At 36.0% G+C, this 12,161-nt stretch overlaps 2 protein-coding genes across 3 annotated transcripts; both read left to right on the plus strand.

Annotated features, from left to right (window-relative positions):
• The first annotated feature begins 413 nt into the window (after positions 1-413).
• On the plus strand, positions 414-6,203 carry LOC100820098 (shaggy-related protein kinase kappa-like). 2 transcript variants are annotated; one of them, XM_006598701.4, is made up of 12 exons: positions 414-729; positions 840-932; positions 1,015-1,074; positions 1,163-1,435; positions 1,886-1,960; positions 2,969-3,025; positions 3,114-3,254; positions 3,357-3,407; positions 3,814-3,909; positions 5,151-5,225; positions 5,320-5,422; positions 5,731-6,203. In XM_006598701.4, the coding sequence occupies exons 1-12, from the start codon at positions 589-591 to the stop codon at positions 5,817-5,819; spliced, it is 1,254 nt and encodes a 417-aa protein (XP_006598764.1). In that variant the 5' UTR covers positions 414-588; the 3' UTR covers positions 5,820-6,203.
• Positions 6,204-8,794: 2,591 nt separating this feature from the next.
• LOC100800698 (stromal 70 kDa heat shock-related protein, chloroplastic) lies at positions 8,795-11,985 on the plus strand. The gene is made up of 7 exons (XM_003548138.5): positions 8,795-9,491; positions 9,592-9,924; positions 10,028-10,170; positions 10,266-10,364; positions 10,449-10,638; positions 10,783-11,181; positions 11,367-11,985. The coding sequence occupies exons 1-7, from the start codon at positions 8,988-8,990 to the stop codon at positions 11,766-11,768; spliced, it is 2,070 nt and encodes a 689-aa protein (XP_003548186.1). The 5' UTR covers positions 8,795-8,987; the 3' UTR covers positions 11,769-11,985.
• The last annotated feature ends 176 nt before the right edge of the window (positions 11,986-12,161 follow it).

Consider the following 12,161-nt stretch of genomic DNA (forward strand, 5'->3'; position numbering starts at 1 on the left):
GTTATAAATAATAAAAGATTAAAGATGGACTAATAATGAGAATGATTTAATTAGTACTCTTTATTTTTTAAAGGAGATATATATTTTTGATCGAAAACAATTATGTTAGAATCTTTGTGGATGAAAATACTTTCCATTATGTATTTAACAATTGTATATACAATATTTAAATTCGATATTATATATTAAATTAAAAAAATATCTTTGTTAAAAAAAAGAAAAAAAAATTCCATAGCAAGACATACCAAGAACTCGATCTTTTGTCACTACTTAAAATTAGAATTAAAAGAAAAAAAGTAGTTAACAAGATTGCTGGATGAGAGATATATGATGAATACTTTGTAGTGGATTTTTGGAAAGTGGACATGTATGACAATTGTATTTTTATTTTTTATATATATAACATCATTATTAATTATTAAAAAAAAAAAAACAGAATGAATAGAGAGAGATGGTGTAGAATTGAATGGGTGGAAAGTGAAAGAGTAAGACACCACAAAGTGTAACTTGAGTGATTAGATCTGATGAGTGCAGAAAGAAGGGAGGATTGTTGGTGATCGATCATCGATCATCGATCATCGATCATCGATGGCGTCTGCTAGCCTTGGAAGTGGTGGGGTGGGCAGTTCCAGGTCTGTTAATGGTGGCTTCAGGGGTTCTTCCAGTTCCGTCGATTGGCTTGGCAGAGAGATGCTTGAGATGTCTTTGAGAGACCACGAGGACGTTAGAGTCAGTCATTCACTTCAAATTTATCTTCATTTCTTCTTTTTCCCTTTTACAAAATATTGCCCTAACTTTTCTTTCTTCTTAAATTCCACCTTTTTTTCCTACCCTTTCAGGATAGTGAGCCTGACATCATTGATGGTTTGGGTGCTGAGACTGGTCACGTGATAAGAACCAGCGTTGGTGGCCGAAATGGTCAATCTAAGCAGGTATCATACAACTCTTCTGGTTACTTTAACTATTGACTACTAATAACTCCTCTGACATAATTTCTTTTGTTTGAGTTTTCAGAATGTTAGTTATATTTCTGAGCATGTTGTGGGAACAGGCTCTTTTGGTGTTGTTTTTCAAGTGAGTTTTCTTTTGTAAACCCCATCTTGTTTATCGTATTTCAGACATGCTGATGATACCTTCTTCATTTTATTAATGCTTTTATCAGGCCAAATGTAGAGAAACGGGAGAAATTGTGGCCATCAAGAAAGTTCTCCAGGACAAGCGCTACAAGAATAGAGAGTTACAAATTATGCAAATGCTGGATCATCCAAATATTGTTGCCCTTAGGCATTGTTTCTATTCAACGACTGACAAAGAAGAAGTTTACTTGAATCTTGTACTTGAATATGTTCCTGAAACTGTGAATCGCATCGCCAGGAGCTATAGCAGGATTAACCAGCGAATGCCTTTAATATATGTAAAGCTTTATACCTACCAGGTATGTAATTTCTTGCTTCTCAGTTGGATCTCGAAATTCATATTCATATAATAATAGCAAGAGGCAATCCCCACAGTATTTAAATTTATGAATAACCTACCCGTATCAAGGTGTTGATAATAATATATTAATTAGCCCATGAAATGCCAACTCATCTCTTGTAATCCCTGCTTAATTGTTTTTGTTTAATTTTCGTATTAACTTCCTCAGCTTTAGCTTTATCTGATGTGACGAATTTGAGTTCCAGTTTCTCACATATGGAATTCTATCTCAAAAGAATTGTCAAAACAGTAAAAAAAATAATCATAATGGATATTGCGTTTGTATATGAGCAGTAGACTTGTAGAAGGAAAGGAAAGTAAAGTATTGTGTGATTTACACATTTTAAATCCCTATTAATTTCTAGTCCATTGATTATTTATTTCTTCTTTTTTCTGATTTTGGCTGCAGATTTGCAGGGCCCTTGCTTATATACATAACTGCATTGGTATATGTCATCGTGACATCAAACCTCAGAACCTACTTGTAAGATATTTCTGAGTTATTGATTTGTTTGTTATGTGGAACTTATTTTGTAGTCAATGTCTCACAATGCACTTGCACTCATTTATTATGATATTATTTTTATTTACATGATAATTACGATGTTGAAAATTTGTAACACTCTCATATCCAATATAAATATACACTTAAAGGACAGTAGGAAACCTTACTGAAATGCAATTAATATTTTGTGATCAACAACAACCCAGCCTTTTCTCTTTAGGTAGGGTTGGCTACATGCACCCAATAGTGTCATAATGTTCGTAAATCTTATCTGTAGACAAACCATTGACCTCTAAATCCTTTTTAATGGTTTCACCTATCTAATCTACTCTCCCAACTAGGTCTTCTACATGCATGTTTGCTCATGCCTCTTGCAATTAGTATGTTATGCTCTCAAACAAATGATGAATGGAAGATGGTTATCCACACTGCTTATTATGTTCGATTATCATTTTATTTTTTGTTGAAATATGTCTGACTGCTTGCTCCCACATCCTCCCATCTCTCTGCATGTGCAAATATGGGTGGCTTCCTCTTTGAAAGTCTTGTCAATTGCAGTTTGCTTGAATCAGCAGACGATGTCTTAAACTGAATGAAGTTTGCATTGAAATGGATAGTTTATGAATGCTGGTTTTACTGTATACTATAATTTTAATTGTTCATGTCAAAGACAAACTCTTTTAAAATAATCCTAAGTTGCTGGATGGAGGCCCAAAAATGGCTTTATATTAATAATAACATGACCTAATCACTTGGTCAAAGAAATTCAGGTAGCATGTCATGGACAACTTCTACTTTTTGTTTTTAAAATTTTAACATCTCACTCTCTTGGAATATATTCTTATCCAATGTGAAAGATATGTGAAGGTTTATAGCCTTTACAACAATGGCTTAACCTAACTGAAAGATGATACAATTTGTAGCAAATATACCTGTGATGCCATTTGTTACTATTTGGTTGGCTCAAATGCATGTTACTCATGTCAGGTGAACCCACACACTCATCAGCTGAAACTATGTGATTTTGGGAGTGCAAAAGTGTTGGTAAGATATTGATCTAAGTGCTCTGTTGGTTAATGGAAGCTACTGTTTTTTGTCCTCAAGTTTCATCCATGTGCTTCTAATTCATCAGGTGAAAGGAGAACCTAATGTTTCTTACATCTGTTCAAGATACTACCGTGCTCCGGAACTTATATTTGGGGCCACTGAATATACAACTGCCATAGATATATGGTCAACTGGTTGTGTAATGGCTGAATTACTTCTTGGACAGGTATTTGGTGCAAGAAAAAAATGTGACAAATTTTTCTCATTTCATCATTTCTTTGTTTTCTGTCTTCTTTTTCATTTTCCTGAAGTTGAAGTTGATTTGCAGCCCTTGTTTCCTGGAGAGAGTGGAGTTGATCAGCTAGTTGAAATCATCAAGGTAAGGATTTACCATCCATGTTTTTCAATTAATCTGGATTTACTATCTTAGATGATGAAATATTCTTTTTAGACATCATATGTACAGTAAATTCGGTTGGGTCTACCAGAAATGGTATATGTTCTGGGGATTTCTACATTTCCTCTGCATCCTGGCTCAAGGAAAGGGATATATATATTTTGTTTATAGCGATGATTTCCAGTCTTAAATGTAGAAATGTTTTACAATGCTTGATTAACTTGTCTTGGTTTGAGAGGGATAGAGCGAAGAGAAAGCAAATTTTCCTTTACTTGTACGTTTTGTAATTTAGGTTTACCAAGTTCTGTCATTGTTCTGATATAAAGTTTTGTAGACTATTTTCCCAATGGAGTCATGAACAATTACAATCTAATGATTTTTATTTCAGGTTTTGGGAACTCCAACCAGGGAGGAGATAAAGTGCATGAACCCAAATTATACTGAATTTAAGTTTCCACAGATAAAACCTCATCCATGGCACAAGGTTCATTGTCTCTTATGCTTACTTACATTCTGTAACTTACTGTGAATGTTTGTAGTAATTCAGGGTTTAGGTTAAATTTGCATATGCTAATTCATTGCCTAGATGAGCTACAGTTTAATCATTGTTGAACCTGTACTGATACTATGCATTTCTTATAAATGATACTTGCATCAATGTTGTCCATCTAATTGCATCTGCATGTTTTTCCTCTAGCGATTCTAAGTATTTGGCAGAGCTGAGTAATTGAGGCTGCTTGAATATGATTTCTGGGATATGGTGATTTCTGTATTATCATCCAGTATTTTAATGTAGATTGTTCCTTATAAGTGAGACATTTCACTGGGAAAAAAAGGTAACCGAGATGTTTCATATAAATGAGAAGCAGAATCCTTTCGACAATTGTTTTCCTTCCTACCCCAGCACCATTTTTTCAAAATAATAATAATATGAATAATCCCTTATACTGTTGTGCATTTTGGAAGGAAAAAAAAATTAATATCCTACATTAGTATTGATGATTAGTCTTCTTTGTGCAAGGATTTCAATATGATATTATTTTAATGTGACAAATTTTTCTGTATTGTTTTCTCTTAGAAGCAATAGAAACTTTTACTTATTTTTCTACACCTTTATCCCCACTACATTTTCTCTTTATTTGATCCATGTATGTGTGCCACTTCCTAGTTGTAGTTTAATTGTACATATTGCAGGATGATATACATTGTTGTTTTAAGTTACTGTTGCATTAGAAAAGTTGAATATAGATCAAGGAGTCACAACTTATTTCTTTGATTTTTGATTTGTTTGCCACACTGGATATGGTATGGGACTGGAGTAGTGCAGTAATACTAGATTAATCATTGATGTAGGTAGACAATTGTTGATACTTCCTAGTTCCATGTCCAGAGATACCAGGAGGGTAGAACAGTACTTTGTCAGAAGTTAAAATTATAGGCTGCATTTTTCAAACTTGGTTTCAGTTTCCTAATGGTTGGTGAGGGACCGGGGACGTTTTTAAACATTCTAAAACCAGGGATAGGCATTAATGTCTGGGTTGAGTTGATGTTATACATTAGTCCCTCTCGAGTGTGTGTGTGTGTGTGTGTGTGAAGCTATTCAATTTGAGCATATGCAAAGTATTGGTAAAACTTGTATGAATGTCTAACCTACATTATTTCAAAGGATTCTTGGTTGACTGTGAGATTTACTGTGATATGATCCTAATTTGATAGGTTTTTCAGAAACGTTTACCCCCAGAAGCAGTGGACCTTGTCTGTAGGTTCTTTCAGTACTCTCCCAATTTGAGATGCACTGCAGTAAGTTGAATGTCTCCATTTTTTTAAAAATTATTTACTTTTCTCACCTGGGATAATATAAAATTATTTGACCCATGATATTATGACACTGCAGTTGGAAGCTTGCATTCATCCATTTTTTGATGAATTGAGGGACCCAAACACCCGCCTTCCTAATGGTCGACCACTTCCTCCACTGTTTAATTTTAAACCTCAGGGTGAGTTTAAGTAGTTTCTCATAGATCAGCACAATCTATTAGTGAAGTTTATTTGGAATAGCTTTATTTAAAGCCAGCCAACAATGGATTTGTTTCACTACACACGTGATTTGTTGTTGGTGTGAGTTTTAGCCCTATGATGTGGGGTCAGGGTTATAAAGCAAATTCTGTAACCAAAAAACAACAATGGTAGTGGCTATTTTAGCATATACAGGAGTGAATGACACCAGATTTACTCACTTGTCTTAAATCTAAATGATAATTTGCATTTATCTCTTTAATTTCGTGTTTGTTGTTCATTCATGCAGAACTTTCTGGTGTACCCCCTGATGTCATCAATCGGCTTATTCCAGAGCATGCGCGTAAACAGAACTTATTTATGGCTTTGCACACCTAGCAATTCCCGTACCCTCCTAAGTTGTCGTCACTTACTAGCAGGTTGTAAATTATCCGGTTTATCCGAGAAAAACTCCACAGAAAGAGTTACTAGGATTATATTATTATTATATAATATGAAAAGTTTCTTTTTTCTTTTTTGAATTTATTTATCGTCAAAGGAGTTTGTTTTCTATTTTTGTTCAGGAGACAACGTTTTCATGTATATTTATGTCAGACATGTGCCTCTGGTTATTCTAGGCCCTCTCTGTTATAACTTATAAAGACATGATAGTGTTAGGTTATAGTATAATAGTATAGTATAGTTTATACGCTGTATTGTTTGGTTTGATGTGTTATGTATGTTGGAATAATTTTATCCATTATAGTATTTGTTGTCCGATCATATTAAACTCTGATAGGATAAAGTAAACAGTCCCTAACCAACCAAATTTGATGTAGACTAAACTCCAAACTCTAACTTGGAGAGGAATTGAAGACAAAGCACAGACGTTAGTCTTCCATTAGGCCTCATTCAACTTTCTACCTTTTCACCTCACTGAAGTTATTTCATTTTTCTTGACCCTCCCTGTTAACAAGGGGAGGCACAGATACTGCTTACTTCTAGTCACATTGTAGAAGCCTCCAATCTTGACGTGTCCTTTACCTTCAATCCAGAAGTCAGACGATTATCAAATAACTATTATTTTGATTTCAGTAATTGATTAAAAGAGGTAACAATTACTAAAATCAAATATCAATTTTGATTCAAATCTTTTAATCAAAATTACAAGCTTCACAACAAACGCTGATTGGATTTGATCAGATTTGACATTGCTGGAGAATAAAATTGCTCTCATTAATTCTATTAAGTGTATATAATTTATGCAAAGATTTAAATTTTTTTTTTGAAATCCTTTAAAAAAAAATTGAAATCAGATTCATGCACAGATTTAACGTAAAACAAAATCATTTAATGAATAATTATATTGCTCACTTTAGTGCTATGAATTATATAATTTATAATTTATGCATAAATTTAAAATATAATTTAAGATCAGATTAAATCAAAATTTGACGTTAATGAAGAGTTAAATTGCTAATGTTAATGTTATTTATTATACAATATTGATAATTATAATTAAGTTAATACTATATTTTTAAAAAATAAAATTCATGCATAAATTTAAAGAAAAAAAATATTAATGTTAATATTATTAAATTTGAAACAAAAACATAAACGTACCCTTTCATTCTTGTTGTCTTGGCTTACCTTATTGATCGGGCAGAGGCGGCTAAACACCTGCAACTCTGCAAGCTGGAGCCGGATAACTCTTTCTCTGTCATTGTGAGGAAGCTCATCAATTTTCAATTATCATAATTAAGGAAATGGAGGTTTGGATGGACAACCTTCATGCAGGACGAGGAAAGCCGTTTCTGATATGAAGACCAATTGCTACCTGTCTTGTCGTTTTTATTGTGGCTTTCTAATTATATTAGTAGGGAGATTAATTAACCACTAGGATATTAAAGGTGTTTTTAGCATCATTTGAGCATTCCATAATACTACCAATCATTTTTTTTTAGAGGATCAGCGAGTCAATTATGTCTGCTAGGTTGGTCTTTGACAGCTTGTGGTAATTGGGTGGCTACTACTGGTAGATAATATATAACTATTGCTATAAGATTTGTGCCTTGCAGAACTACAGTTCAAATGGTTTTAGTTAATGTAAGGTGCAATGCTGGCTGACATTTGTACGGGTGTAGAAGAAGTTTGAAAATAAAACTACTATTATATGTGATAATTTAATTTTTTTTCTCTATAGCAGTGCTACATCAGTTAATTCATTATTACTTGGATTCGCGGCATGTCAAGTAAGGTTTTTCGTTTTGCAAATTAAATCACATGCTCCACCACTTGTGCGAACTCCGTCAATTCCTTTGAGTTTCATTCTTGCGAACGTACTCTCCAGGGATACTTAACGCGTTAGTTACAGCGTTGTATGGGTCGATACGCACAGCGCCCCCAGTATCCATCGTTTACGGCTAGGCTAGGACTACTGGGGTATCTAATACCATCTCCCCTAACTTTGGTTTATCATAGTCAGTGTCGGCCTTGGTCCTCCTAATAGGCTATAGAAGCTATTACAAAAATCTTATGAATAAAGATTAATTATTGTCTTTGGGATTGCATATGTAGGCAACGAGAAATTAATCAAATGGGGTATTAAGCCATATATATGTTTGTCGAAAAAGTAAATGATAAAGGAACAAAACTTAGTCATGAGCAAACAAGTAATTTTTTTTATATTTTTAAAAGTTATTTTTTTATTTTTTTAGTATTATCACTCAAAATTTATTTTGATAACGCCAAATGATAAGATCGCTGTCAAATTTTAAGGATAAGAATAAAGATAAATATATCTAAAGCTATTTTGAATTATTTAAATTTATAATTATTAAAAGATTACCATTTGATAAAAATAGAGTCAAGCGAAGTCAATAAAAAATATTGGTTTGTTACGGGTCCCAAAACTTGGAATGATCAGAGAGGTGATTTAAGAAAGATAAGTTTAGCAAGGTAGACCTTGAAGATAAAGAGCAAAAATCGGAAGTAAAAGAGCTCCATTGAAGATAAAATTAGTCGAAACCTTTATCAACTAGCAAAATTGATAAAGTGGCCGTTAATTAATGGCCTAACTTGAAGCACCATTTTGGTTAGTTATTTCTTATTATTTTGAATTCATTTATCTTTAGTCACATATTTTTCAAAATTTTGTTACAATTCACTTTGAAATCAAATGGCTTATAGAGTAACTTGAAAATTCTTTACCAGATTTTATTATCAATACACAGATTGTTTGATCATATATTTAAATTTTAAAATCATGTTGGAGAAAAATTAACTGAAACATATTTAATTAGTATCCAAAAGTGTTGGGATGCGGCGATAAAGAACGTCTGTGCTTGAGAGATGTGAGAAAAGAAGATCCTAAGAATTACACAGTAAAATAAATATAAAAAGAAAAGAGTTAAAAATGGAAAGGAGGAGATGGTTCTAGAATATAAACAGGTGGCAGCACTGAGAACATAACATAAGCCTCATCCTCTTGAAAAACCCTTGTTCTTCTCTCGAGGATTAGGATTAGGGCTTCCATTACCAACACCAACACCATCACCATCACCATCTATGGCTTGCTCAAGCGCCCAAATACACGGCCTCGGAACCCCTTCCTTTTCCCGAACCCTATTTTTAGGTCAGAGGCTAAATACCAAGGCCGCCTTTATCAAGGTCAAGTCCGCACCCACTCCCAGGAGGCTCCGCCCTCTCAGAGTCGTTAATGAGAAAGTCGTCGGTATCGATTTGGGAACCACCAACTCCGCCGTGGCCGCCATGGAAGGCGGTAAGCCCACCATCATCACCAACGCCGAGGGCCAGAGAACCACTCCCTCCGTCGTGGCCTACACCAAGAACGGCGACAGGCTCGTGGGCCAAATCGCCAAGCGTCAGGCCGTCGTCAACCCCGAGAACACTTTCTTCTCCGTCAAGAGGTTCATCGGCCGCAAGATGTCTGAGGTCGACGAAGAGTCCAAGCAGGTCTCTTACAGAGTCATCCGAGACGACAACGGCAACGTCAAACTCGACTGCCCCGCCATTGGCAAACAGTTCGCTGCTGAGGAAATTTCTGCCCAGGTCTGTCTATTTTTGCTTTACTTTACTCGTTCTTATGTTGCTATCTAATGTTATTATTATTGATACCAAGACTTTTGTACTGTTTTATTATATATTATAGGTTCTTAGGAAGCTTGTGGATGATGCTTCCAAGTTTTTGAACGATAAGGTTACCAAGGCTGTTGTTACTGTGCCTGCTTACTTCAATGACTCCCAAAGGACTGCCACCAAGGATGCCGGTCGGATTGCTGGTCTTGAGGTTCTTCGTATTATCAATGAACCAACCGCTGCATCCTTGGCCTATGGCTTTGAAAAGAAAAACAATGAAACAATCCTTGTTTTTGACCTTGGAGGCGGCACCTTTGATGTCTCTGTGCTCGAGGTTGGTGATGGAGTGTTTGAGGTCCTCTCTACTTCTGGTGACACCCACTTGGGTGGTGATGACTTTGATAAGGTACCTTTCCCCTTCTTTCTTCTCTTGTCTTGTCTTGTCTTTAGTAGTGTGAGTAATGAATGATTTTCTTTTTTACTTGCTAACTGCTTGTTTCCTATTATAGAGAATTGTTGATTGGCTGGCTTCCAACTTCAAGAGAGATGAAGGCATAGACCTTTTGAAAGACAAACAAGCTCTTCAGCGTCTCACTGAGACAGCCGAGAAAGCAAAGATGGAGCTCTCAACATTGACTCAAACTAACATCAGGTATTATTTACTTTTCTCCTCAATCCTATCCTGTTGCTTTTTCATTGTGCTCTTGTTACCAAACCACTGTTGACATTAATGCCATATGTTTTCAGTTTGCCATTCATAACTGCCACGGCTGATGGACCCAAACATATTGAGACCACCATCACAAGGGCTAAATTTGAGGAATTGTGTTCAGATCTTCTTGACAGGTACTGAATTTGATGAATGGATGGCAAACATGATTTCACTAAAGCTGAACAAACTACTCAGCTACAGTAATACTTGTGTTTCAGGCTCAGGACACCCGTTGAAAACTCATTGAGGGATGCAAAACTCTCGTTTAAGGATCTTGACGAAGTCATCCTTGTTGGTGGATCAACACGTATCCCAGCTGTTCAGGAGCTTGTAAAGAAGTTGACTGGCAAGGACCCAAATGTCACTGTCAATCCAGATGAAGTGGTTGCCCTTGGAGCTGCTGTTCAGGTGGGATTTGGCTTTTATCATTAATTGGAAGGGGACAGAGAATGTTTGTTTAAGCTTTTCAGTGTTTGCTCAAATGTTTTGTTTTGTGGATAGCATATTATTTTTTTGTTAATTAATGCTTCTTATTGTAATTTATGTTTTTAGGCTGGTGTCTTGGCTGGAGATGTCAGCGACATTGTGCTGTTGGATGTCACTCCATTATCTTTGGGTCTGGAAACTCTAGGTGGTGTGATGACAAAAATTATCCCCAGAAACACTACCCTTCCCACCTCAAAGTCTGAGGTTTTCTCAACTGCTGCTGATGGACAGACCAGTGTAGAGATCAACGTCCTTCAGGGTGAGAGAGAATTTGTTAGGGACAATAAATCACTTGGTAGCTTCCGCCTGGACGGTATCCCTCCTGCACCTCGTGGTGTTCCCCAGATTGAGGTGAAATTTGACATTGATGCCAATGGCATTCTCTCCGTCGCTGCTATTGACAAAGGCACAGGGAAGAAGCAAGATATTACCATTACTGGTGCTAGCACCTTGCCTTCAGATGAGGTATCCACTATCTCTGACAATCAATTACTTTAATAGCCTTTTTATGTTGTTTGTGTGTGTTTTTTTTTTTAATTGCCAGTTGCTTGCTTCTTTTATGAAGAAAAAAAAAAAGTGCCAATGTGAAGGGTCATTTGAGTTAGGAGTCTTTTTATGATGCTTAGGACTAACTCTGGAATGACATACAGGTGGAGAGAATGGTAAACGAAGCTGAGAAATTTTCAAAGGAAGACAAAGAAAAGAGGGATGCCATTGACACAAAGAACCAGGCAGATTCTGTGGTGTACCAGACAGAAAAGCAATTGAAAGAGCTTGGAGATAAGGTTCCTGGCCCTGTAAAAGAGAAGGTTGAAGCAAAACTAGGGGAGCTTAAAGATGCAATTTCTGGGGGTTCAACCCAAGCTATTAAGGATGCCATGGCTGCACTGAACCAGGAAGTCATGCAGCTTGGTCAGTCCCTTTACAACCAGCCGGGAGCTGCAGGTGCAGGAGGGCCAACACCACCTGGTGCCGACTCTGGCCCCTCAGAATCCTCAGGTAAGGGACCCGACGGAGATGTCATCGATGCAGATTTCACCGACTCTAAATGAGCAGCAGCCAGCTAATTACACCCATAGAGAGTATATGTTAGTATTTTTTTCCCCGTTATATGTTTTCTTCTGTTCCAAATTCTTAATGATTTTTGTCAATGGAGAGTAGGTGTGTGTTTCCTTCAAAAATTAGACACGGATTTCATAGGTGCTCATTGATGCTCGCTTTGTACCCTGGAATTTTGTCTCAGTAACACTGGTATTATTATGGGTGCAATTCATTTTATATAGGCTGAAAGCGTTCCACTAAGCTTATGAAACGTGATGACAGATTATCAGGGAAAACGATTCTTCCAACCTTTACTTTAACGTTGCAAACCACTCTTCGGAGGTGATTGCTTAAGGAATTAACAAGTAAAAAAATCATTTAAAATTATGGTGGGATATTTTACT

The sequence above is a fragment of the Glycine max genome, chromosome 16 (genome assembly GCF_000004515.6).
Source record: "Glycine max cultivar Williams 82 chromosome 16, Glycine_max_v4.0, whole genome shotgun sequence".
Lineage (NCBI taxonomy): Eukaryota > Viridiplantae > Streptophyta > Magnoliopsida > Fabales > Fabaceae > Glycine > Glycine max.